This window comes from Pristis pectinata, chromosome 7 (genome assembly GCF_009764475.1).
Source record: "Pristis pectinata isolate sPriPec2 chromosome 7, sPriPec2.1.pri, whole genome shotgun sequence".
NCBI classification, from domain to species: Eukaryota; Metazoa; Chordata; class Chondrichthyes; order Rhinopristiformes; family Pristidae; genus Pristis; species Pristis pectinata.
In genome coordinates this window covers 58,560,000-58,585,104 of record NC_067411.1, presented here as the reverse complement: position 1 = coordinate 58,585,104, position 25,105 = coordinate 58,560,000, and the positions used below count along the sequence as shown (strand labels likewise).

At 41.4% G+C, this 25,105-nt stretch overlaps 1 protein-coding gene across 1 annotated transcript in view; it reads right to left on the bottom strand.

Moving 5' to 3' along the window:
• Positions 1-25,105, bottom strand: part of pax5 (paired box 5) — a 189,736-nt gene that overhangs the window by 56,165 nt on the left and 108,466 nt on the right. Inside the window, 1 exon segment of the mRNA XM_052019516.1 lies at positions 13,083-13,206. Coding sequence (XP_051875476.1) covers positions 13,083-13,206 — 124 coding nt within the window.

Below are 25,105 nucleotides of genomic sequence, written 5' to 3'. Positions count from 1 at the left end.
GGAGAGGTGACCAATCGGTTGTCAGATGAGTGGATTTTATATTGGGTCTTTAAGATTTAAGATCTTTATTAGTCACTTGTACACCGAAACACACAGTGAAATGCATCTTTTTGTGTGGAGCGTCTGCGGGCAGGCCTGCAAGGGTCTCCACGCTTCCAGCGCCTACATAGCATGCCCACAACTTCCTAACCTGTACGTCTTTGGAATGTGGGAGGAAACCAGAGCACCCAGAGGAAACACACACACAGAGGAGACACTGAATGTAGAGGCAAATGGAGACACAAGAGACAGCAGATGCTGGAATCTGGAGCAACACACAAATGCTAGTGAACTCAGCAGGTCAGGCAGCATCTATGGAGGGAAGTGGACAGTTGACGTCGAGCTTCTGCAACCTCTTGTGTCTTTGAAGAGTCTTAACCCTAAACGTTGACTGTTCATCTCCCTCCATTGATACCCGCCTGACCTGCTGAGTTTCCTCCAGCGCTTTATGTGTTGAATGTAGAGGCAAAGATGGAGAAGAGAAAAATGCAGAGACTAGGGCTGATGACATATTTATATAAGGATAATATTGGTAAAGGTGTCTGTAGGTTGGTAACTGATGACTAGGCTCCATACAGAGTTAGAAAATGCTGGAGCTTCCTTTGCTCTCTTTGAATACTTCAGACGTTTCGAAGCATGATATTTTGAAGTGTCAGTAACATACAATCTACACAATGGGAACAGGCTATTTGGTCCATGTAGTCTTTTCTGGTGCTTATACTCTATACGAGCTCCTGTTCTCTGTCCTCACTCTGTCAGCATATCCCTTCTTCTTGACGCTTACGTCAAGCCTTACCTTAAATGTGTCAGTGCTATCAACCACTCCAAGTGGCAGTGATTGCACATTCTCAACAAGCAGAAATTTGCTTATGTTTAAAATTAAAACTCAACCTGAACACAACTTGACTACAACCAATCTGAACCCAACCCAAGCCCCAAGACATAAAAAGTTTTTCCCACACCTGACCTGACCTTGAAGCAGGGGCATCTGGGAAAGAATGACCTGCTATGCTGCACATGCATTGCTGTTGATCAACAACAGGATGAATTTGGTATTGCTAAACAAATTGCTGAGGAGATCCAGAGAGCCAGGACCTTATATGAAGCATTATTCCCCTTTACAGTTCCACATACGCAACCAATAAACAGCTTCACTTAGACACCACTCTGAAAATTGATGCATTGGGAAACTACACAAGGGGAACATATGATAACAAAAATCTATTCTGCAATTCATTGTAGCTGCAGTATTATGCTTCTTCATTCATTAAGCCGATTAAAACAATGGGTTAACACCTTGCAGTTGAATCCTGAAGGCTCAGTCAACTCCGACATACTGTTTTCCTCAGAAAGTCAATGAAAACAGTTCAGAAGATCGAACAATTATCAACAAACTACACTTATTTTTTTTCAAAGCCATAAAGCTCTTGTGTCAGATTTCACTAAGCTCAGAAGTTTCATCTGCACATTTCTGAGCAGCCAGTCGACAGTTTGATTGGGTTGGTCCCTGGTTCTTAATGCAAACTGACTCCTAGGCCAGTTAACTCTAAGCTGGCTGTGGGGTTGTCAATTTCCCCAGCGCTGTATTGGAGAACACTGCTGAAGTGTCAATTTCATTGTCACTTTGTCCTTTCAAACTGATGGGACCGAGCTGAAGTCAGCACGCTGAGCCAGGGAACTGTATCTGGCAGTAATTAGTAACAATCAGAGGCTGGGAGAGTGCTGACTGCAGCATTTACACAGCATGTGGGTGTCATTGCCTTGCAAATGGTAACAAAGCTTATGAGTGCAGCAGGAACTAAGGATTATTGCAAGTGCTCTGATTGTCCATTTCTTTCACTCAGTACACCACTGCACAAATCGAGAGATTTGGTTATTTACACAGAACTAATGCTGGGCTAATGTATCAATCTGTTTCTTCAGAGCTTTTTGGTCCTTGCTAAAACACATCCTAATTAGAATTTACAAGCCAAACATTAACCACAATTACAACCTTCAGACTGGCTGAACCCTTAAGTCTCAAGGTTTTTATCCCATCCATGTGTCCTCCGTCGTCACTGCACTGAGCATGCCTGCACTTAACTGAGCATCACCCTGCTTGACAAATATGGCTTATTCCCAATATATTTTGGGGTTGATCTTTAACTTGTTGAAATAAGTATAAAAGGCTTGATACTGCCCTCCAAAATGGAATCAGTGGCCAGATCATTCCACAAGTATTAATACCACATATGATGCTGGACACGAAATCAGCAACTTTGGATTGCTGATCCAAAATCAGGCCACCAGATTTTCTTTTCTATGACTATGGGGTCATGATGGCAAAATGACAGATGCTGATCACCTACTGCCTGTTTTACACACCTGCTGAAGCTGAAAGCTTTGCCTTTTTTATGGGAGCCTTTCCACCGGACAGTGGGCTGCCTTCTTGTCTAGAAGGGTAAACTCCTTTTAATATGCTAATCAGGGTTCTTTGACATAAGAGCATGAAGCATAACAGACAGAATCAGGACTAGGCCTCACAGCCCCTCCTGGTTCTGTTTTGTTGCTCTGATGTCAAATAAGTGAAAATCCGCAGCCCACTGAGGTAGACAATTCCAAGATTTACAACTCTCTGTGTAAGAAATTTTTCCTTAACTTAATGTTGAAGCCACATTGTGAAACTATGTTCTTCGTTTTAGACTCTCCACCATACAGAAACAGTTTCTTGGACTTACTCTGCCAATTCCACTGAGAATCTTAATGGACAAACATGGAACCCCAGTTAGCATTTCAGTCAGTATGATCTGGTTAGTTTCACTGAGATAGAATTGAAGAAGCCCAAGAAAAGTTGGTTCCTGTCTAGACCTCCTTCTCCCTCCATGATCATAACTCAGATGCATTAAAGTAACAGAAGAGTAAAGGCAACTCATGCCAAGGTATCCTCAGGGGGCCCTCTTGTCTCCTCTTACTTCTCCTTGATTCTTCTTCTCCACAAACAGAGAGAATCCAGTTAGTGGAATGTTACCTGCACTTACACCGTTAACTAAGCAGCACATCAGCCACCAACCACCTGAAAACCCTGTAGAAGTGAGAAGCAGCAGCGGATGAGTGGAGGTCTCCCATTTGCTACCCCAAAGTATTTGGTAAGCATGAAAGACACAGGTTTAGAAACTCAATCACGTCTATTTCAGTGCAACACCATTGAAAATGTGTTTTACTGGGACATTTAGTGTCACTCTGAAATTTCACCAAGTGTTCCTTGACAGGAGTCATACTTGTTCCTGGCAAATTAGATCACATTGTTCTGGGAGTGACCGCCATTGGTCACTATTAGAACAACCATGTTTTCATTGCACCTCTCTGGACTGGGAACTGACTAAGGTAAATCTCTTTACTTACCTTCTATCCTCTGGGCTTCTCCCCACACCAAGTTACCAACAACCATCCCTTCCCCCCACCCACTGATCTCATCCTTTTACCCCATACTCCAAGCCTTCCCACTCCCCTTCACTCCAATTCCCCAAACTTCTAAATTTACAAACTTCCCAAGCCACAAACTGCCAAAGTTCTGACCTCCCAAATATCTAGGCACCAAGAACCCCCTATCTCCTCAAAACCCATCACTGACCCAACAATCCAAACTCCCCAATGGAAGCCTTGATTTCCATTCCTGGAAATCTGGATACCAACCCCCAGGTGGGTGGTGTGGGCCCTGATTGGGCATGTTGGCAGCACCCACAAAAGATCAAGGGAAAAATTGCATGGAATGAAATATTTTAAAAGACAATTACTGTCATTGAATTTATCATTCTCACCTCCCACAATCGCCACCCTATACCCAGCCTAGCCCCTACTCCACAACACAAATCATGGAACAGCTACATCAATGCACTCTGTACTAACCTAATGTAACTGCACTGTGTAATGAGTTGACCTGTACAATTGGTATGCAAGACAAGTTTCTCACTGTACCTCAGTACAAGTGACAATAATAAACCAATACCAATACTGTTCAGTAATGGCTGGAACTTTTCGCCTCATCTCTCATGCTTGATTCCATTGACTTAGGTTGTCTTTTAATCCTTGTTATTGCCCATTTTAAAACAGCTCAGAATGTACCACCCTAGGCATTTGAATTAACAACTTCAATACACATGCAAACACTGAATGAAATTTATGTTTTAAATATTCAGGGAAGGCACAGTAATCCTGATTGATTTATCACTCCAGGTGGAAGCTAAGCAAGAAATTGCATTTTAGTGATCTGAGTCTCCCAGCTTGTGGAGGAACCCACTGCCTTTATATCGCTGAGGCTGGAGAGGAACTTTATAGATAGTAGATGCTTCAGGAGTCATTGTAACGAGATGATTAGCTGCAGCCTGAAAGGGCTCAGGGACAACTAAATAAAAAAGTCCCCAGTTCTGGAACATCAATATTACAGTGCCACAGAACCATGCCCAGGAATACTCGAGAACATCCAGCTCTCCAAGTCACTGACAAGACTGACAGAGCTTCGGAGACTTATTTATTGGTCAAATACACCATTCGCCTCCACAGTAAGAAAACAAATTGCACAAAGTGAAATATTTTAAAAGAGAATTGCTGTCATTGAATTTTCCAGTGTTCGTGGTATAATCTTCAATGAGTCCTCTCTCTGGCGGAGAGTAGGCAACAATTCAAGCATCTTTATACCACCACTCCTGATGCAGTATCAGCACCAAGGTTCTGTTGATTTGTCATTGGCTCTAAGCTTTTACAGTCTGTACTTTCTAATGCATGTGTATAGTTAATGTTTTGACAGTGAAGGTGGTCATCAAGGATTTACCAAGGGATCTTGATCAGCTGAGTAAGAGGGCCGAGGAATGGCAAATGGAGTTTAATTTGGATAAGTGCGAAGTGTTGCATTTTGGGAAGACAAATTAAGGTAGGACATTCCCAGTCAATGGTAGAGCCCTGGGGAGTGTTGTAGAACAGAGGGACCTAGGAGTACAAGTACATGGTTCCCTGACAGTAGCGTCACAGGTAGACAGGGTGGTGAGAAAGACTTTCAGCACACTGGCCTTCATCAGTCAGGGCAATGAGTACAGAAGTTGGGATTTTATGTTGCTTTTGTACAAAACGTTGGTGAGGCTGCATTTGGAATATCGTGTTCAGTTTTGGAAAGATGTCATTAAATTGGAAAGAGTGCAGAGGAGATTTATGAGAATGTTGCCAGGACTCGAGGGACTGAGTTATGGAGAGGTTGAACAAGTTGGGACTGTTTTCATTGGAGCGTAGAAGAACAAGGGGTGATCTTATAGAGGTGTATAATATCACGAGGGGCATAGATAGGGTCAATGCGCACAGTTTTTTTTCCCAGGATCGGCGAATCAAGAACTAGAGTACATAGGTTTTTGAGAGGGGAGAGATTTAATCAGAACTTGAGGGCCAACTTTTTCAACTAGAGGGTGATTAATATATGGAACGAGCTGCCAGAGGAAGTGGTTGAGGCAGGTACACTAACAACATTTAAAAGGTACTTGGACAGGTACATGGATAGGAAAGTTTTAAAGGAATATGAGACAAACATGGGTAAACGGGACCAGCTTAGATGGGAATCTTGGTTCTCATGGACCAGTTGGGCTGAAGGGCTCATTTCCATGCTATATGACTATGACTTTTTGCTATTTCTTCCTTTATTTCCCTGCAACCTATTCTCTCTCTCACATGCTCATTAATACCACCCCTCCAATTCTCCCACCAGCCATCTACACAAGGGGTTTTTACAGTAGCCAATTAACCTACCAATCATGAGATTTGGGAGGAATCAGGAACATCCAGGTGAAACACATGTAGTCACAGGAGAACATGCAAACCCCACACAGACACCATCTGAGGTACGAATCGACCCCAGGTCACTGGAGCTGTCAGATGTTGTACCACCTGGAGCACCAGTCTGCCGCCCCTGCTTCAGGCCTGCCAGTGGATGCTGAACCCAGCCACAACAGCACATTAGAGCTCAGACTCCAAAACACTGGCAGCAATATGCATCAAAGATACTCAGCCATATTGTAGCATCCACTGCAGAATTCATTGCCAAGCATAACGACAGATTGGAGACAAAACATGTTTGGTCTCTCAGTGATGTGGGATTGGCTCAAGCATGGGCCTGGTTCCAAACTACATTCCACTGAGAATCAGCTCAGCAACAAAACTGTCACCCAATTCAAGAGCTCCCTGAACCATTTCTCATGCTTCCTCTCAATTCACTGTGATACTCCCTCAGTGTGTGTACCTGTGCTGCAGACCTGGCTGCTGACTGTTGCTGCTTGAGTTAGTTGTGCTCTTCATGTGTGATGTATTGAAAACAGGATTGCTTGTCTTCTGAAGAGGGCACATCATGAGTACATAAGCACACGTTCATTTTGACAGTGTAAATATATTACAAAATATGTCATCCATGAATACATAATAGATTCAAAGAGTCTGACCCAATCTGAAACTAAGAAGATGATATCATTAAGTGCAACTCTGAAGCTGTTGGCTTGTAGTAACCCATTTGGGCCATTCATGTAATCTTACCCAGCTTGGCCTTTATGTGACAGTAGTCCCAGACCAACAAGGTTGGCAGGTTGAGACTGTATCCAAACAAAACACTCAGTTTCATTATACCACTTCAAAGTTGCCCACCACCAACAGCTCAGTGACAACCGGAAAGAACAATAAATGCTAACCTTCCCACAATCCTGAGAGACCAAGAAGCACATTAAAAAAAATTCTCAGCCCTGACACTGCAAATCAGGCTCTTGGCTCTTTTCTCCAATGCTTAAACGATTTCCCTGTGTCTCAGTGACAAAAACCAGACAAACTATTAAATATATGGTGAATCCAGAGCCCTGTACAATTTATCATTAATTTTCCCTACTTCCATTGTTTTGACTCTATGTCGTTCAATATTCTATTGGCTTTGTTAACTGTTACTCGACATTTATTGGATACATTGAGTGTCAAAGGCACTGGCCTTTCAATCCTCTTTTGATTTCTGCCTTAGATATTTCAGTACCAGATTCGTCTGCACTTATGTGCGCTTATGTACTCATGACATGCACTCTTCAGAAGACAGATCTGCCAATTTTATACTGTTTTCTAGCTCCCTCTAAAAGGTTTCTGTAGTTTATATTGAAAGTTTTTTTGCCAGTAACTCTGCAAACCACTAAAATTTCTGAACAACAGCTTCCATATTCTCCATCCTGAACAATTCTTCCTCATATGAAACAAATTGTTTCTGCTCATGTCACCTCCCAGCCATTCTGGTTATCTGCCCATTTTTCTTTCAGAACATGGTGATTTGGCCCATAGAAATGTTTTCATTCCCTTTCCTATCTCAGGCTGTTTAAACTTCTACCATCTAACACTTATCCATGTGTCATGCTTTGTTTTAAGTCTGCACTGTTCGTGACTTTCTTTGATAAATGTTCATATCCTCTGATACTTCATGCTCATGTCTTACTTTTGAGTTTTCTTCAAAATGTCACTTCCTGCAATCCTCCAGGAGGTCCTCCTGATCACATATGTTGAGTTCACACTTTCTGGGATGAGCTGATGTCCCAGTCCAACCTTTGCATATTTTGGAACTTTTGTTCCCCACCATTGGTTACATTATTTACTTGGACATCTCGAACTTGGGTCGCTTAATCAAAATATGCTCCCACTTCACTAGGCCATACTTTTGCAAATGTGCTTTAATGAACTTTGACTCATATGCTGCTTAAAAGGCTCATTAGCTGCTTGAAGAGCATTAAAGAGGTTCTTGTTACAGTTCATTATTTCAGTTGCTGCTATTTTTCTTGTCTGTTAATGAAACTGCATTCTCCCGAGTCATGTTTTCAAACTGCTCGTTCCTGTCACTGTTAGGTCACAATTCACTATGAAAATCAGACTTTCTTTTTTCACAAATCTGTGGAAAAAACGGCCCAATGTTTTGCTCCTTCTCAAAAAGAGAACTCACCTATATTTACAAAAGCTCCTCTCTAAGCTGCATTCTTCATACTATTTGAATTTTACAGTATTAACATTATTGTATGCATGAAGCTCTCCATACAAAGTGGATAGCCTCACAAGTGGCATGTCCTATGCATTTTCATGTATCATATCAGTGATTCTTAACAAAAGGTCTGTCAGCTTGGCATCTGTGAAAAGTTCATAACATGGGCAGCACGGTAGCGTAGTGGTTAGTGTGATGCTATGACAGCACCAGCGATCGGGGTTCAATTCCCCTCACTGTCGGTAAGGAGTTTGTACATTCTCCCCATGTCTGCGTGGGTTTCCTCCAGGTGCTCTGGTTTCCTCCCACATTCTAAAAGACGTAGGGGTAGGTTAACATGGGTTTAAATGGGTGGCGTGGACTCGTTGGGCTGTATAAATAAAGTTTTTAATTGTGACCAGCCTATCAACCAAAGCACAGCTAACAACCACTTGGCTGTGTTCTGGTTGATAGGTTGGTCACAATATTAATTAAAACACAGGTTATATTTTTTCCAGAATTGTAAAAAGAACCAAATACCTGAAAACCTCACTTCCACCCATTTGAGTTTTCTTATTTCAGTTTAGAACAGAAAAAGAATACAACACAACTGAACTGATCATAGATCAATAGCAATACCTTACATTTCTATTGGGCCTTTTGATGTAGTGAAATATATTCACAAGAAGACAATCAAGCTAAATTTGACAACGAACCAATGAGGGGGACATTAAACCATGAAATGAGTTTTGGAGGCAGAAGGGTTTAGGGAGGGAATTCCAGAGCTTGGATGAGTTAACTAAAGGCATGGCTGCCAAAGGTGGGGGGAAGAGAGTGGCGAATGGCAAGAAGCAGGAGTCAGAGGGTTTCCAAAGAACATCAAGTACTGGGAATACAAATAGGTGCTGTGGTTGGTACATTCACCACCTGAGTAATTTAAAAAGACATGTTTGAAGCATTTAAACCTTTTATATTAGGAAAACTTAACAATCCCATCATCTCTTCATTTTGACACACAATGAACCTGCTTCATCTACACTTTACGTCCGACTATACAATAAACTTCGTAGAGACAAAAATATCTTGAATCAAGGAAGCTGTCAGTCTATTTATTGTCCCTTTATTACATAAAATTTTAGATTATTCTTGTACTGATCAAGTTTTAAGCAGTCTACATATATGATATCACAAGATATATTAAAGTAATGCAGCATAGCACCATTAGAAGTTTTATGGTTGAGATTTGATAATTACGTAGTTTTCAGTTCTGTGAAGTAACGCACACTGTGTGAAACACAAAAGCAACATTGTCATAATATGTGATATTTCCCTCTCTATCTACAAACTTGAATACAAGTGAGAGCACTTGGCAGCTCTCACATCATATCCTTTGCACAGTTTGCTCTGACGAAAGTGCACACAAGATTGTGAGGGAAAATTTGGCTTTGGTTTCCAGCACTAAACACATGCAAGATTATCAGCTGCCATTTGTACTTTTCTAAAAATGAAATTCCAGAGACTTCAACAGAACCGATGAGTGGAGGTCATTACAAGCAACAGCTGAAATTGATGCCCAAGTCAAAGACACCTTTCTTCTATGTGCATGTTGGTCACTCTGAAAGTGAGAGTCTATGCATATGTTGGAATAACTTGGAAGAATGTTGAGATATGTACCTCTGTTTATCTGTGTCTTACTATATTTCCATAAATGGCTGTGCCCTGTCTGTGTGTATTTCCTTGTATGAACATTTATATCTGTTCCTTGCATGAGAGTGTCCATCAGTCTACATGTTTGTGTGTCCATGTATCTCTGAGTGTTTCCAACTTTATGAGTGGATTCATACATCTCTATATATTAGCTAGTGCATGTTTGTGTGTGATTGTATCTGTGTGTCCGTGTGTGGGCGTGCGTGTGTGTGTGTGTGTCTGTATGCACGCATGCATTTCTGTGTATCTGTGAGGACAGCTGTGTGTGACAGTGTGTAGGTGTCATCATATTCAAGAGAGAGATAAATCTATTTCTTACTACTAAAGGGATCATGCGATACAGGGAGGGCACTGAAGTAGATGATCAGCTATGATTATGCTGAATAGTGGGGCATGCCCAAAGGGCCAAATAGTCTGTTCCTGCTCCTATTTTCTATGTTTGTATATTTGTCTCTGCATCAGTAGTTGTGTATGTGTGCGTGTGTGTGTGCGCACGCTTGTCTCTGTCTGTATGTATATCTGTGTTAGTGAGTCTGTGTGTGTGTGTGTGTGTGTGTGTGTGTGTGTGTGAATTCCTGCATCTGTTCATGTGCTAATACCTCATTTATGCAGTTTCCTCTATGTGCCTGTGTCTGTGCTCACATGGCTGGGTATTTGTGTGCAGAATCTGGCTATTTTTCTGTGTGCATCTCTGTGTGTATGCCAGGATTTCCCACTTGAGTACATGTGCATGCGGAGTTTTTATCACATAAACTCTCACCTCAATTCCCTACACACAGGCAGGCACGGTAGCATAGTGGTTAGCATAATGGTTTACAGCGCCAGCAACCCGGGTTCAAATCCGGCCAATCTCTGTAAGGAGTTTGTACGTTCTCCCCGTGTCTGTGTGGGTTTCCTCTGGGTGCTCCGGTTTCCTCCCACATTCCAAAAACATACAGGTTAGGAAGTTATGGGCATGCTATGTTGGCGCCGGAAGCAATGGCGACACTTGCGGGCTGTCCCCCAAAATCACTACGCAAAAAATGTATTTCACTGTGTGTTTCGATATACATGTGACTAATAAAGATCTTATCTTATCTTACATATCCATCAGCCTATTTTCACAATTTTAAAACTTCAAAGCTAATAATCAAAGTGACCTGGGTTCCTGTCCTCTGGTGCCATCTTTGTGGAATTTGTACATTCACTCTTTGACTACATGGACTTCTTATGGGTGCTTCGATTTCCACGCACATTGCAACAACATGCAGGTTGATAGGCCGATTGGTCACTGTAAATTGTCCCTAGTGTGTAGGTGAGTGGTAGCATCAGGAGGGAGTTGATAGAAATGTAGGGGAGAATAAAATGACATTCATGTAAATGGCTGCTTGATGGTCAGCATGGACACATTGGGCTGAAGGACCTGTTTCTGTTCTGCATGACCCTAACCCTATAAAATAGCACCAGACTTTGTGGGCTGGGATCTGCTAGGACCTGGCTCCCCTTAACCTCACAATTGTTGTGAAAACTACTTTTGCCTGTGTCAGCTGCACTCTCGGCAGAGCATGTGTGTGTGGCTGAAGCTGGCAGAAGTAGTCCCTATGTGTGAACTGCATGTCACTGGATACCACTGTACATGTCCAGGTACCTCCTTGCATTCAAACATCAAAAGCACGGAGAAGCCAAAGGGAAAATCATGGATTTAGTTATCCACCTGGTAAGTCTGCAATTATTTAAATAAAAATTTTATGTGAAAATTCAATTGTGCAGAGGCATAAAATTAAATGATAGAATTATAAACCCTATTTCCTTAATGTTCTGAGGATAAATTGATATGGCTCATAATAATATGCAGGAGACTCCTGGGTAATCATAAAAAGTTGGCAACCAGGGTTATTATGGATTACTATATAAGGGTAACTTTGTTCCTCTGCACACAAGACTGATTTTAAGGGAACAGTTAAGACATTACATTAGTGCTGAATTGCCTTTATGAAAAGACTCCCCCTTGGAAAGGCAGCAAAATGACCAGAATGGACATTAGTCACTAGTATCCACTCTTACACGAACAATGAAATCGTTGCCATTGCCACTAGTTGTAATGTTCTCCTCATCAGTATATTCAAATTAAGATACCTCACTCTAGGCTGGACAATAGTCAAGTGAGACACGAGTGTTAGTGCACTCAGCTCAGGACACACAACTCAAGATACATGGCTCAGGATGCAGATATGCGTCTTGCAATATATGACTCTAGACCTGGAGCTCAAGACTAGTGGTTCAGGACAAGAGGCTAGAGAGGTGCAGATGGGTACATGTGGCTCGAGACAGGTAGATGGAGATATAAGGCTAAGACATGGAGTTGAGGACATACGGATAGATGAGGACACAGAGCTTGAGAGACACTGCTTAGGACACATAGCTAGCAACGTGCAGCTCAGACATGTAAACAAGGTTAAATGGTTTGAGATCCATGGCTTACGACATAGGGCTAGAGACACACTGACAAGTTGCTGGAGACACACAGATGGAGTCACAAGTCTGAAGACACACAGCTCAGAATGTGCAATACATCACTAGAGACAGGCAGGTGACAACAAGCTGCTTGAGGCATGCAGATTGGGACATGTAAATGGAGATACAAAGCTCCAGACCCGTGGCTCAAAACATGTAGCTCAGGACTTTCAAGTGGGGACATAAAGATCAAGCCACATAGTCTGGGATATTCAGATGGAAGCACAAGGCTTTAGACGTGTGACTTGAGGCACATGAATGTGGGACTCAAAGCTCAAGACAAGCAGCTCAGGACAAACAGATGGGGACCCAAGACTTGAGATACGTGGTTCAAAGCCCACAGCTAGACACAAGGATTGGGATTCTTGGCTTGAGACATACAGCTCAGGACATGCAGTTCCATTCTTCGCATAGGGAACTGTCCTATAATAGTTCAAAATCTTCTTGATAAAATCAAATTCATCTTAAAAACCCTGCTATACAATCTCATGGCTCAAGACATATGGAAACATGACTCAGGAGCATATGGTTCAGGACACATGATACAAGTTGCAAGAATGAGAACGAAAGGCTTGACACACATGGATCAGGACTCATGGCTTGGGACACACAGACACTGTCTTGGGACATGTGGCTCAAGGCAGACAGCTGGAGGTGTGTAGACTATGGGAGAAATTAGACAGAATTCTAATTCAAGAATAATCCTGGTGAATGTATCAACTGGTCCAAAAGTTTGCATTGAAAATTGGCCAATAATACCCGTAATAGTTTGCTAAGAAATCCAAAAACTTCTAACAAATTGTGCTATGCAATCACTTGGAATCAAACGCAGGCTTTTATCAAGGTCAAATCCTCTTACCTGTAATAATTGGGTAAGATTGAGGTCCTGGAGCACTGGCCCCTACATCGGCTGGATTTGTTAGACTCGACTTCATATCTTCCAGTCCTCCAGCTAGTGATGCCATGGTGGAATACTCTGCATTCTAGAAAACAAAAAGGAAAGATAGTTTGTAGCTTCCCATGCAAGCATTTTGTTCATCAATATATTGCAATGACAACATTTCCAGTGACACTACTCGTGGTATTTAGGTACTAAGAAGCTGGATGTCTTGGATCATAATAAACCTGCAAAACATGAGGAAGAAATACAGGTTGATGTTAGCTAAATCAGCACAGAACAGCATGGAACATTGTATCAAAGTTAAGGAATAGTATCTAAAACTGTTGGCTGCAGAAATGGCAGGTGCTTTGGTGATGATCTTCCAAAGTTCGCTAGATTCTGGAATGGTCACAACACAGTGCAAGGTAGCAAGTGTAAGAGAGAGAAACAAAAATAGGGAAATATACACCAGCTAGCCTGACATCTGTTGTCAATAAAATGATCAGATCCACCATTAAGAATGTCATTACAGAGCATTCAGAAAATTGTAATATGATAAGGAAGAATAAAGCTGATTTTAAGAAGGGAAAACCATATTTGATTAAACTAATGGAGCTTATTGAAGATGTAACAATCGGGATAAGGGAGAAATTGTTGATGGGATTTAGCTGGATTTTCTAAAGAAATGACAAAAGGTTGTTTCCTATCTAAAAAATGGGCTCTTGTTATTGAGGGTAACACATTAGCATGGATGGAGAAGTGGTTAAAGGCCAAAGAGCAGAGAATAGAAATAAGCAGGTAATTATTACTGCTGGGGTAGCACAGGGATCAGTACTGGGCTATCAGATATTCATGATTTATACTAATAACAGATGAAAAGACCATAAAAATCCAAGTTTGCTGATGACACAAAGCCAGATGGAAAGTGAGCTGTGTGAGGGATGCAGAGACTACAAAGAGATATAGGCAGGTGAAGCAATTGGACAAAAAGATGGCAAATCGAGTATAATATGAGAAAATAGAAGGTTATTTTTGGTAGGAAGATTAGGAAAAAAAAGTGAGAAATTAGTAAATGTGTCCAGAGGGATCATGGTGTACAGGTTCATGAGCTACAGAATACAAACATGCAGCTACAGCAAAAAAAATAGGAAGACTCATGGCATGTTGGATCTCATCGCAAGATACTTTGTCAGAGAGTCACTAGAGTCATACAGCATGGAAAAAGGCCCCTCAGCCCTCTATGTGTATGTTGACTATCAGGTAACTACCTGTACTAAATCAAATTTCCAGCACTCTGCCCTGTAGCCTTCAATGCCATGGTGCTTCAGCTGCTTATCTAAATACTTCTTGACTGTTGTGAAAGTACCTGCCTTCTGGGTGAAAAAAATCCACTCTAAGTCTTCTGCCCCTTACCTGAAATCTATGCCCTCTAGTTATCGAACCCGCTGCCAAGGGGAAAAGATTGACTGAAACTGGAGGACACAGGTAAGGACGTCTTGTACAGGTGGTACCGGTACATTAGTGGGATCACATTTAGAGGACTATGTGCAGTTTTTGTTTCCTCACCCAAAGAAGATATAAATGCCTGGGAGTCAGTCCACTGTAGATTGATTAACTGGAAACTAGAGACGTAGGACATGTCTTGTGAAGGGAGATTGAGTAAGACTGGCCTATACTCACTGCAGTCTAGAAGAATTAGAAGTTCTCATTGAGCAATATATGACTCTGGGAGGAACTAATAGGTATTTGACAGAGATTGCTTCCTCTAGCTATAGAACTAGGAAAGATATTCCCTAGATGAAGGGCTGGCTATTAACACTGAAATGAAGAGAATATCAAGAGGGATGAAGACCTTTGGAATTGTCTACCTCAGAGGCATACAATACTCAGTTACCAAGAGCATTTAAGGCAGTGATTGACAGATTTTTGGAGGCTAAGGGAATCAGAGAATAGAGTAATAGAGTTGTACAGCATGGAAACAGGCCCTTCGGCCAACCGTGTTGATGCTGATCATTATGTCCATCTATACTAATCCCATTTTAATTCCATATCCTTCTGTGCTCTGCTCATTTAAGTGCCTGTCAAGATGCCTCTTAAATGTTGTTACTGTTCCTGTCACCACCACCTCCTCTGGCAGCTCATTCCAGATACCAACTACTCTGTGCGCAAAACATTTACACTCAGATCCATTTTAAATTTCTTTGCTCCCACCTTTAACCAATGCCCTCTTGTTTTAGACACCCCTAAAATGTGAAACAGAGATACTGATTATCTACCCTATCTATACCTCTCATAATTTTATGTACCTCTATCATGTCACCTCTCAGCTTCCTTTGCTCCAGGAAAACAGACCTAACCTATCCAAGCCCTCCAATCCAGGTAACATCCTTGTGAATCTTTCCTGCACCCTCTCTAGTTTAATCGGGTCTTTTCTGTAGTGTGGCAATCAGAAATGCACAAAATACTCCAAGTGCAGCCTCACCGACATTTTGTACAACTGTAACATGACGTCCCAACATTTATATATAGTGCCTTGGCCAATGATGACAAGCTTGCCATACGCCTTCCTCACCACCCTATCTACCAGTGTTCCCATTTTCAGGACCCCATGTTTTCTGCTTGGTTCTACCGGTCTAATGTCAAGGTGGAAGACAATTAACAGGATTAACTTAGCAGATGCAGGGTATTTCAGCTCTTCATCACTTCTAACTCACAGGCTTGCAGTCTCTGAGACAAGAGACAATGCAGGAGTGCATTAGATATGTAATTTTTACTTATACTGAAGGAAAAGAGTCAATGTTCCTCTCCTGAACATGCTCTCATGTTTTGCTTACTTAATGGAGGTACCCCTAAAGTGCATTGGAAGATGGCACAATATGTTGACAGAAAAGGAATCACGGAGACATTTTGAAAGCCATCTGTACTATTAAAGAGGCAGGTACAGTTAAAGAGTGAGGGGAGACACAAGAAAATTATTTTCAGGTAATCACTGATTAACTCAGCCCAAAACACCCCCTTCGAAAGAGTCATCCAATTTAGTTCCCAACTCCAATTTTTTCCCATAACCTTGCAAACCAATCATCCTTAAGAAGATGTTTAATTGCCTTTTAAACATTCCTATGGAATACGTTTCCACCACCCTCTTAGGTAATGTGTTGCAGACCTTAACAGCCCTCCATGCGATGAAATTTCCTCTTCAGTGCCTTTGCCAATTATTTTAAACCTATGACCTTGGGTTACTGACCCACTTGCCAGAGAAATCACTTTCTTCCTACTTTCCTTATCAAAACCTTCCATAATTTTGAATACGTCTATTAGCATTCTCTGCTCTAAGGAGTTCTCTGAGTTCTCCATATAACTGAAATCCCTCATCCCAGTTGTCATCCAGTAAATCTACATAGTTCTGAATCCGGAGATTTGACATTGTTCTATAGTGTTTGTATCCACAACTGTTCATTATGCTCGAGCTGTGGTCAGTCCAGAGGTGTGTAAACTTAATGGGCAGTGTCATTATTTGGAGACTTTCTAATAAAAATGGTCAAGATTTAAATGAATCTAATTGTGTCAGAAGCTGTGCATTGTACAATGAACCACTTCATTTAAAAGGCTTGTTCACCATCTTCTTCATATGTATCACGACTAGGGCTGGTAATTGCATTCAAGATGCCACTTCACATCCTCCTAAGTTTTGTCTTGGAGGGAGGTGGTAGAAAGGTGTAGGAGTTGGAACTAGGAGGTGTAGGAATTAGAGGAAGGAGCTAGAGCAACTTTCCTTTTTATTTCATATAGCATGAAGTTGGATGTGGAATGTGGGATTCATATTCTACAAGAGGGACAAATGATCAACTGCCTAAAGGCTTCCTGCTTGTATGCCTCCAATTAATCCAAGCAATAGCACTGATCACATCCTACACTTCTATCATCATAAATGAATTAAAGCTATTTTATCGTCTAAATGCTGTGATCCTGAGTGGAATCTGGTGATATTAAAGGAGGAAAGAGTGCAAAGATCCTGACGGGATCTGGAACTACCACGGGGGTTTGGAATGCAGAGATTCTGCCTACTACCCGAAAATATTAAAAGGGAACAGAGTGCAGTGATCCTAAATGGGATGTGGAGGTATTAATGGAGAATGCAGTGCAGAGACTGTGAAGAGCTGTGAAAAGGATGATGCAGTACAGAGACCCTAAAAAAGTACCTGGGGCTACTACAGAGTTCCTGAGTGGTAACCAGTGACATTAAGGGAGGTTACTTAGATAGGGCTCTGAGATTTATTTGCATGTAATTTACATCTCAGCGCCCTCTTCAGTAACAATAAAGTATAAGCACTAAAAAGGTTTCAGAAGAATTTAGTTTGCAGTCCAGTGCAGGAACAATTGGAAGCAAAGGACTGCAGCCCATCCTTCCATAACATTACATTCAGCATTTGTCCCTATTTTAAAGCACAGCAAAGCATTTTTTTTACTTTAAATTTCTCAACAGTGAACCTGTAACTCATTGGTTGGTCTTAACTAGACTAAACCATCCGGGTCATTTTCAAGATGAAAAACACAATGATGCTAGAGGAGCTCAGCAGGCCAGGCAGCATCCGTGGAGAAAAGCAGGCAGTCAATGTTTTTGGTCAGGACCCTTCTTCAGGACTGAAGATAGGAAAAGGGGAAGCCCAATATATATGAGGGAAAAGCAGAGCAGTGATAGGTGGACAAAAGAGGGGAGGTGGGGTGGGCACAAGGTGGTGATAGGTAGGTGCAGGTAAGAGATAGTGATAGGCAGGTGCGGGGGAGGAGGGGAGAGCAGATCCACCGGGGGATGGGTCAAAGGTAAGGAGGAAAAAAGTGGGTGTAGAAAAAAGAAAGGTAGGCTAGGAAAGGGAAGAAAAGAAGAGGCATGGTGGGTGTGGAGAAGGTGGGAGTTACTCATAGTGGGAGAACTCAATGTTCATGCCATTAGGCTGCAAGGTTCCAAGACGGAAAATGAGGTGCTGTTCCTCCAGTTTGCGCTTGGAATTCTCCTGGCAGTGGAGGAGGCCGAGGACTGACATATTTGTGATGGAGTGGGGGGGGAGTTGAAGTGACTGGCAACGAGGAGATGTAGATCGTGGTTACAGACAGAGTGCAGGTGTTCTGCAAAATGGTCACCTAGTCTGCATTTGGTCTCACCAATGTAGAGGAGGCCACACTTGGAGCACCGAATGCGGTGGATGATATTAAGGGAGATGCAGGTGAATCTCTGTCTCACCTGTTTGTGTCCCTGGATGGAGGTGATGGAGGTGGTGTAGGGGCAGGTGTTGCACCTATGGCGGTGGCAGTGGAAAGTTCCTGGGGGTGGGAGCAGGATGGGTTTGGGGGGGAGGAGTTAACTAGGGAGTCACGGAGAGAGCGGTCCCTGTGAAAGGCAGAAAGGGGTGGGAAGGGGAAGATATGCTTGGTGATGGGGTCCCATTGGAGATGGCAGAAGTGACAGAGAATGATGTGTTGGATATGTAGGCTGGTAGGATGAAATGTGAGGACAAGGGGGACCCTGTCCCTGTTGGGTCAGGGAGAAGTGGGGGTAAGAGCAGAGGTGCAGGAAATGGCAGTGATGCTGGTGCGAACTCTCTCCACCACAGTAGGGGGAAGCCAAGGTTAGTAAAGAAGTTGGACATCTCTGATGTGCAGGAGTGGAAAGCCTCATTGGGAGCAGATGCAGCGGAGGTGGAGAAATTGAGAAAAAGAGATAGCGTCCATGCAAGAGACAGGGTTAGAGGAGCTGTAATCAAGGTAGCTGTGGGCGTCAGTGGGTTTGTAGAAGATGCCGGTGGATAAGGAATCTCCTGAGATGGAGATGGAAAGATCAAGAAAGGAGAGAGAGGTGTCAGAGATAGTGCAAGTAATCCTTTGTTTCTCTGGGGTCATTTTCAATTTCCCCATCTAGTGGTAATCTTTTGGAGCCTATTGTATAACCATTATGGTTCAAGATTACAAAAAAAACAAAATCTCATTCTAAAACAGATAATAAATCTCATTTTCCAGATTAGCAGCCAGAAGGCTGTTCATAATGAACCCCTCTTCCAAACCCACCATTCTAAATTTGTTTTCACTATTTACAGTTTACGGGTGATGTTCATTTTGCATTTCAATCTGCTAACTATGTTCAATCAGTGACTGATAGAACAAATTCCAGTAAAGGTTATGGAATGCACTGTTGGTAATTAGTCTAACTGTTTTAGTCAACATTAGAAAACATTACACAAATAAATTAGTGGCAATGGCTAAAATAGCTTACATTGTAACTGCATAATAAGTAAGGTTGTTCATAGTGGAAATTCCTCATCAAGTGCAATGAACAATTGATTTCTGCTTATTACAAAATTAGTGGAAGGCTGTAGGATTAATTCAAGAACCTTCACTTCTTTCCTGCTCAAATCAGATCTTTAAATATTTTATACACATTTTCTTCCTGTAAATCTTTCTGGCACTTCCCTAGTGCTAACTCCTGCTTGTAGCTCACAGTGGAAGGGGCCCCTGGGAACAAAGCTTAGATTTTCATGTCAAACATCTCCACATTCGAGTGATGCTTCAAGAAGCTGTTGTCAAATTATGATCGGCCTGAGTCACATGTCTAATCACCCCCACGGCATCATTAGTTTCACTTTTAAACGTCATTGAACTGTTTACTCTAACTTTTTTCTTTGTTGTCCTCGATTGTTTAATCAGTCAGGAAGAGAAAGGAACTGGTTGTTGAAATTCTGGGGTCCTTGCTCCCATTTGCAATTACTGATCTCTGACTGCCTCTGCTAGGAGCTCTTGATCCCATCCCATTCTCCAGTATAATGGGGAAAGCAACACTCAGCCTCATTAGATAACTGACCTCTTCTCAGATTGACTTTCTTTGAGGTCCGGGCCTTCTTTAGTGAAATCCGAAAGACGTGTTTTGCCTCTACCTAAGAATGGTGTGCTGGCCTGGACTTATGAGCTATCCTTGAAACATCACCTACATAAAGGAACTAACAGTTACATTATCAATAGCACAAAGGTCATTACCTCCTTTCATTTATCTTCTTGGCGAGACTACTCTGCAATAAAGCTGATTAAAGAAATTTAATGGCAATTGTAACTAAAAATCCAAAGTGGATCTCCCTTTGGGGGGTGGGGAAGGTTTGGGGAAAAAATATACGATTTAGGAGCAGGGATAGGCCACTTGGCCTTTATCCACCATTTAATGAGATCATGGCTGATCTGATTGTAACCCCAACTCTGCATTTGTGTCTGTTCCATGTAGAGGCCTGGGTTGGTATCACTTCATTGGAGCCACTGACTGATTAATCAAACTCGTTAGTGCAGATTACAAAATGTGTGCAGTGGTGTCAGGGCAGAGATTTTTCCACAGGGTGGCCCAGCTCGATCAGCAACCGACTTCGAACCCGCCAAACTCATCACACAGGTGACTGCAGGCTGACCCTGGCCTGTGCAATTTATACCAATCTCTGCTCCCTGATGTGTGAGCAGAGTGATTTACTGCCACACTGTCCAACCGCACGATACACTCTCCGAGAGGTATGTCTATATAACCCTTATGTCAAGATCACAGCATAATAATCTCCGATATTTATCTGTGGCAACCAATAGAGAAATCAGCTGAAACTAAAGGACACACACCAATATATTGTCTGCTTAAGGGCAATGGAGCAGAAAAGAAGTATTTCTCTTTCTCTCTCTCTCTCTCTTTCTATCTCTCCCTCTCTCTCTCTCTCTCTCTCTCTCTCTCTCTGGTCTTCTATGCCCAAACCTGGTATTTTTTTCTTCTTTTATTCTCTGTCACATAAACAGCTGCATTTTTCCTGTAGCCTTCTCCCTTTCTTTTCTCATTTCCATCTCTCTGTAATGCCGACATGTAAATGTCTGAAAATAGCAGCGGTAATTGAAGATTATGAAGTATGACCAGGTTTTGACAGGCCACTAAGGAAGATGGATTATCCTCATTTTTCTGTAAATTCTGTCAATTTTGGAATTCATAAGCTATCAACATTGATACAAATGTGACTCCCCAGCTGCGTAAGGGATGACGTGCAACTTATCCCGGAGTCTATTGGTTTCCAATCCCCTTTGAAATCTTGCCAATTTATTTCTGATAAAATTGAGCTAATTTCTAGCAAACTGATTCAAATGGGCCTCTGCAAGGGAATATATTTTCTCTTATTTACCTCTCACTGCTTTACAAGATGGCTATCTAGACCTCTTTGTAAGATAAATTTCCACAGGACAATCACAGTCTAGTTGCAGCAATTGTTTTGCCTTTTCCTTTCCCATTTCCTATTACTGGGGAGTAAATACTGCTGGGACTGTTTAATAGCCCACTGCAGCCCATACCGATAACAGATGAGGTTTAATCGTCCAATACAAAAATTATTTAGCCTCAGTAAGGACATTCAATGTCATTTGCATAATGACATTTCCATCTCACACACCAAACATGGTTGCACATAAACAAGTCGTGGGACCATAAATAATAATAAATCGCAATGCCTGTGTTCTCCTCTCAGTAATAGGAGCTGCTCTTGTAGAAATGATTTCATTGGGAAATGGGGCTATAACTCTGAAGATGTGTATCCCAGTTTTTCACTGAACTCAACACCACAACAAGCTACAACCCAAGGGTTTTATTTCATGACATTCATCAATCTATCAGAATACATTTTAAATAAAAACTTGAAACACAATATTTTTATATTCAATATTGCATGTAATGCAAAAAAACCTTAACTGTGGCTTTAGAATTGTGCAGTCATTTTAAAAATTGGATGATTTTCTGATGTAAGAAAGGAGTTAAAAATGACTTTGGATGTGCTTCCAAATAAAGATCCAGAGTGAGAGCTGTTAACACTCCCTATCCCTCTCACCTTGCTAGTAGCTGTCCTGAGTCCTGAAGAGGTCAGCTTTAGGTTGCAATCATATGCATGATGAGTCTGTCATTTCTGCAATAATTGCTTTTTGAAAGGGGGCCTACCTGTGATAAACTAACATCCCTAGCCGCTTGTCAGGGAGAAATCTGCACCCAGCACAGCACCACCCCCACCACAACCCATACACAACAACCTCTTTATTTCCAGACTTCAAGGAGGTCTACAAGCCACTTGAAAATATATCACCCACCACCAGACACCAGGGTATGCAGTGTATATTTTGTTGATGAAATGCCCACTCGTCTATGTTTTGAACAGAAATCTGATTATTCCCCCGAAAACCTTTGTATATGACAGCGAAGGCTATTTGAAAATGGAGGTACTTAATTTCTGCAGGAGACTATAAATCAGTTTATTTTATTTCCTATATCATAGAAAGCTTTTTAACTCTGCAGATGTACAACACCAGGCTGTGGACTTGCTAAAGCTTTGAGTTCCTGAAGAATAATCTGAGAAAATTAGTCACTATTTGTGAATTCTCACACAGCCTAAACATCAGGATTATAGACAGTTGCAATACTGATGATGTGCCTTTACCCCAATTGAATTTTTTATTAAAATAAATTATTTTTAAGTGTTTTTAGCCTTGAAGAGATTACCTTTCATATCTCAAAGAGATTTTGAAATGATGAATTAGATTTGATTGCTGCTGGAATGTAATCAATTACAATCCTTAAGGAAGGCATTTTCTGTTGAGAACAACTTTCCTCATGAATGACCTTCACTGGGTTAAAGCTCCCACATGCCCTCTGAACTCTGAGTATGGACATGGTAAATAGTGCCTGCTTTCATCACTCTGCTGGAGCCGAGCTGCCCCAACACCCACTCTGGATTTCCAAGCCTTTTCATTTTGTTTTGGTATTGATCTTTTGGCAGCAATGGGCTGGGTAATTAGCCAGAAATTAGGGTTTCTATTACACAGGGATGACTGGCCCAGCTGATTTATCACCTGAATAATTTACTGTGATTGAAAGGAAATTAAAATGAACTCCATTTGACAACTGTGTGATTTTATGGGTTTTAGTGAAGAGTCAGAAACCAAATTAATAGCCTCATGTTGTTTAATAGTCTGCTGAAGGTAAATATGGGACAGACTTTTCCTCCTGTATACCATTCTGCATGCTCTAGTGCTTGGGTTAGATTTCTATCTCACTTAATAAATCTACCTCTCATCCAACTAGATTCGAGGATGGTATTAGCTAATGGATAAAGTCCAAATCACACCATAACCAGTGCCCATATTCTAACATTAATTCAGGGAAATATGGACAGAGAGACTGGTAGATAATACAAGCCAAGGCAGCATTAGCAAATAGGTAGATGGACAAAGCATTTGAATAGACCCAACAGTTAAGAAGATTAAAGGCAAGGAGATGGTAAATGTTTGACAAATGTGTAATGAAGGAATATATTAGATGGATCAATGAAACAGCAATATAAATTGTTTTATCAGGCAGACTGTTAAGAGATAAATAAATATAAAATGTAAAAAAATAAAATTGGAAATAAACTTTATGCCTACAAACATCATCCTTATATGTGATACACACACATAGAAAGATACACACACATGTGAATGATACACACACATGTGATACACGACACATTTGATTAATTAGATGGGGATAATGATACCAAAACAGGACAGACCAGAGCACTGAGAGGCATGACAGACATAAATGGACAGCCAGATAAAGCAGGTCAACTCTCGGATACAGTACAGGGAGTTCAAACCAAGGGGAAAACATATATTAGTTTGAGAATAGAAAATACATATTCAACAGCAGAAAAATAAAGGAGGAAAACGTACAACTAAATCATGAATGGAATTAATTGTGGATAGATAGACACAAAAAATATAAAATTGGAAGATTGACAATGGTAGGAAGATAGGCAAGTAGACATATCTGGTAGATAGATTTGTATAGATTAACCCGATAATATAAAATTGGATTTTCAATTATATCATTCAATTATTGGTTCTTGATAAGGCATTTGTCTCATGTTACAGCTGAGAGGAGGAGTTCAATTAAACCTATTAAAGGTGGATGACTTTAAGTTTAAACGAAACTGAAGGCAAGAGGCCATTATTGATGTCAAATAAGCAGCTCACAGTTAGTACACAAATTTTTGCCCAATAAGGGACTGTTGCTGTAGCTTTGCAGATTGTCCTGGTGACTCTTAGTATTTGGTTTAACAATCCATCTTAAAATCAAGTCAGTACTATTTTCTGTACGTTCCACACAGTTATGTATCAGGGCATTTTAGAAGCAAACTATGGAAACTGAAGATCGATTTCTGTCCATCCCTGTGGGTGAATTATGTGGAGTAATTTGTTGCATGTTCTATACTCCAGGACGAAAACTTAGTAAAAAGATGGGGATATTGAGTTGGTTTATAACTTTCAATGGTGGTGCAAAACAAGCAGTAGTGGAGCAATTACCTAAATTGGCCCAAAGGAAGATTATAAACAGAGGTATAGTGTGGCCAGCTAACCCAACGCCTTTATAAGTGGTTACTCAAATAACATCCAATAACCCATGAAGCTATTGATCCTGTTCCAATTGCAGTACCACAAGTACATCCATTGATACCACATGCCCAATGTATATTTTCTGACCAATGTTCTGTATGAGCTCTGGTCCTGAGTTGGGCTTTAACATTGATGAATTTTGTCTCTTTGTTTTTTGTTTGCTTTGTCTCATTTGAATTTTCTGGATCTGGAGATTTGAAAGGGGCTACTTATCTTCTTGGTTGATATATGATAAATCATACGGCAACATCTATTATTCTCCATAGTCTAGGTACATGCTGATTAGTGGAGATATGGATCTCAAGTTTAAATGTGATCACCAAGATTCTAATGTTCACTAAAGCAGGAGCCCTCAAAGGCAACAAGGCATTGATATCTGCTAGCTAAAGCTATAGCTGAGGCGCTGCCTCAGGAAGGCAACATCCATCAAAGATCCCCACCATCCGGACCATGCCATCTTCTCACAGCTACCATCAGGCAGGGTACAGAAGTCCGAAGACCCACACCACAGGGTTCAAGAACAGTTA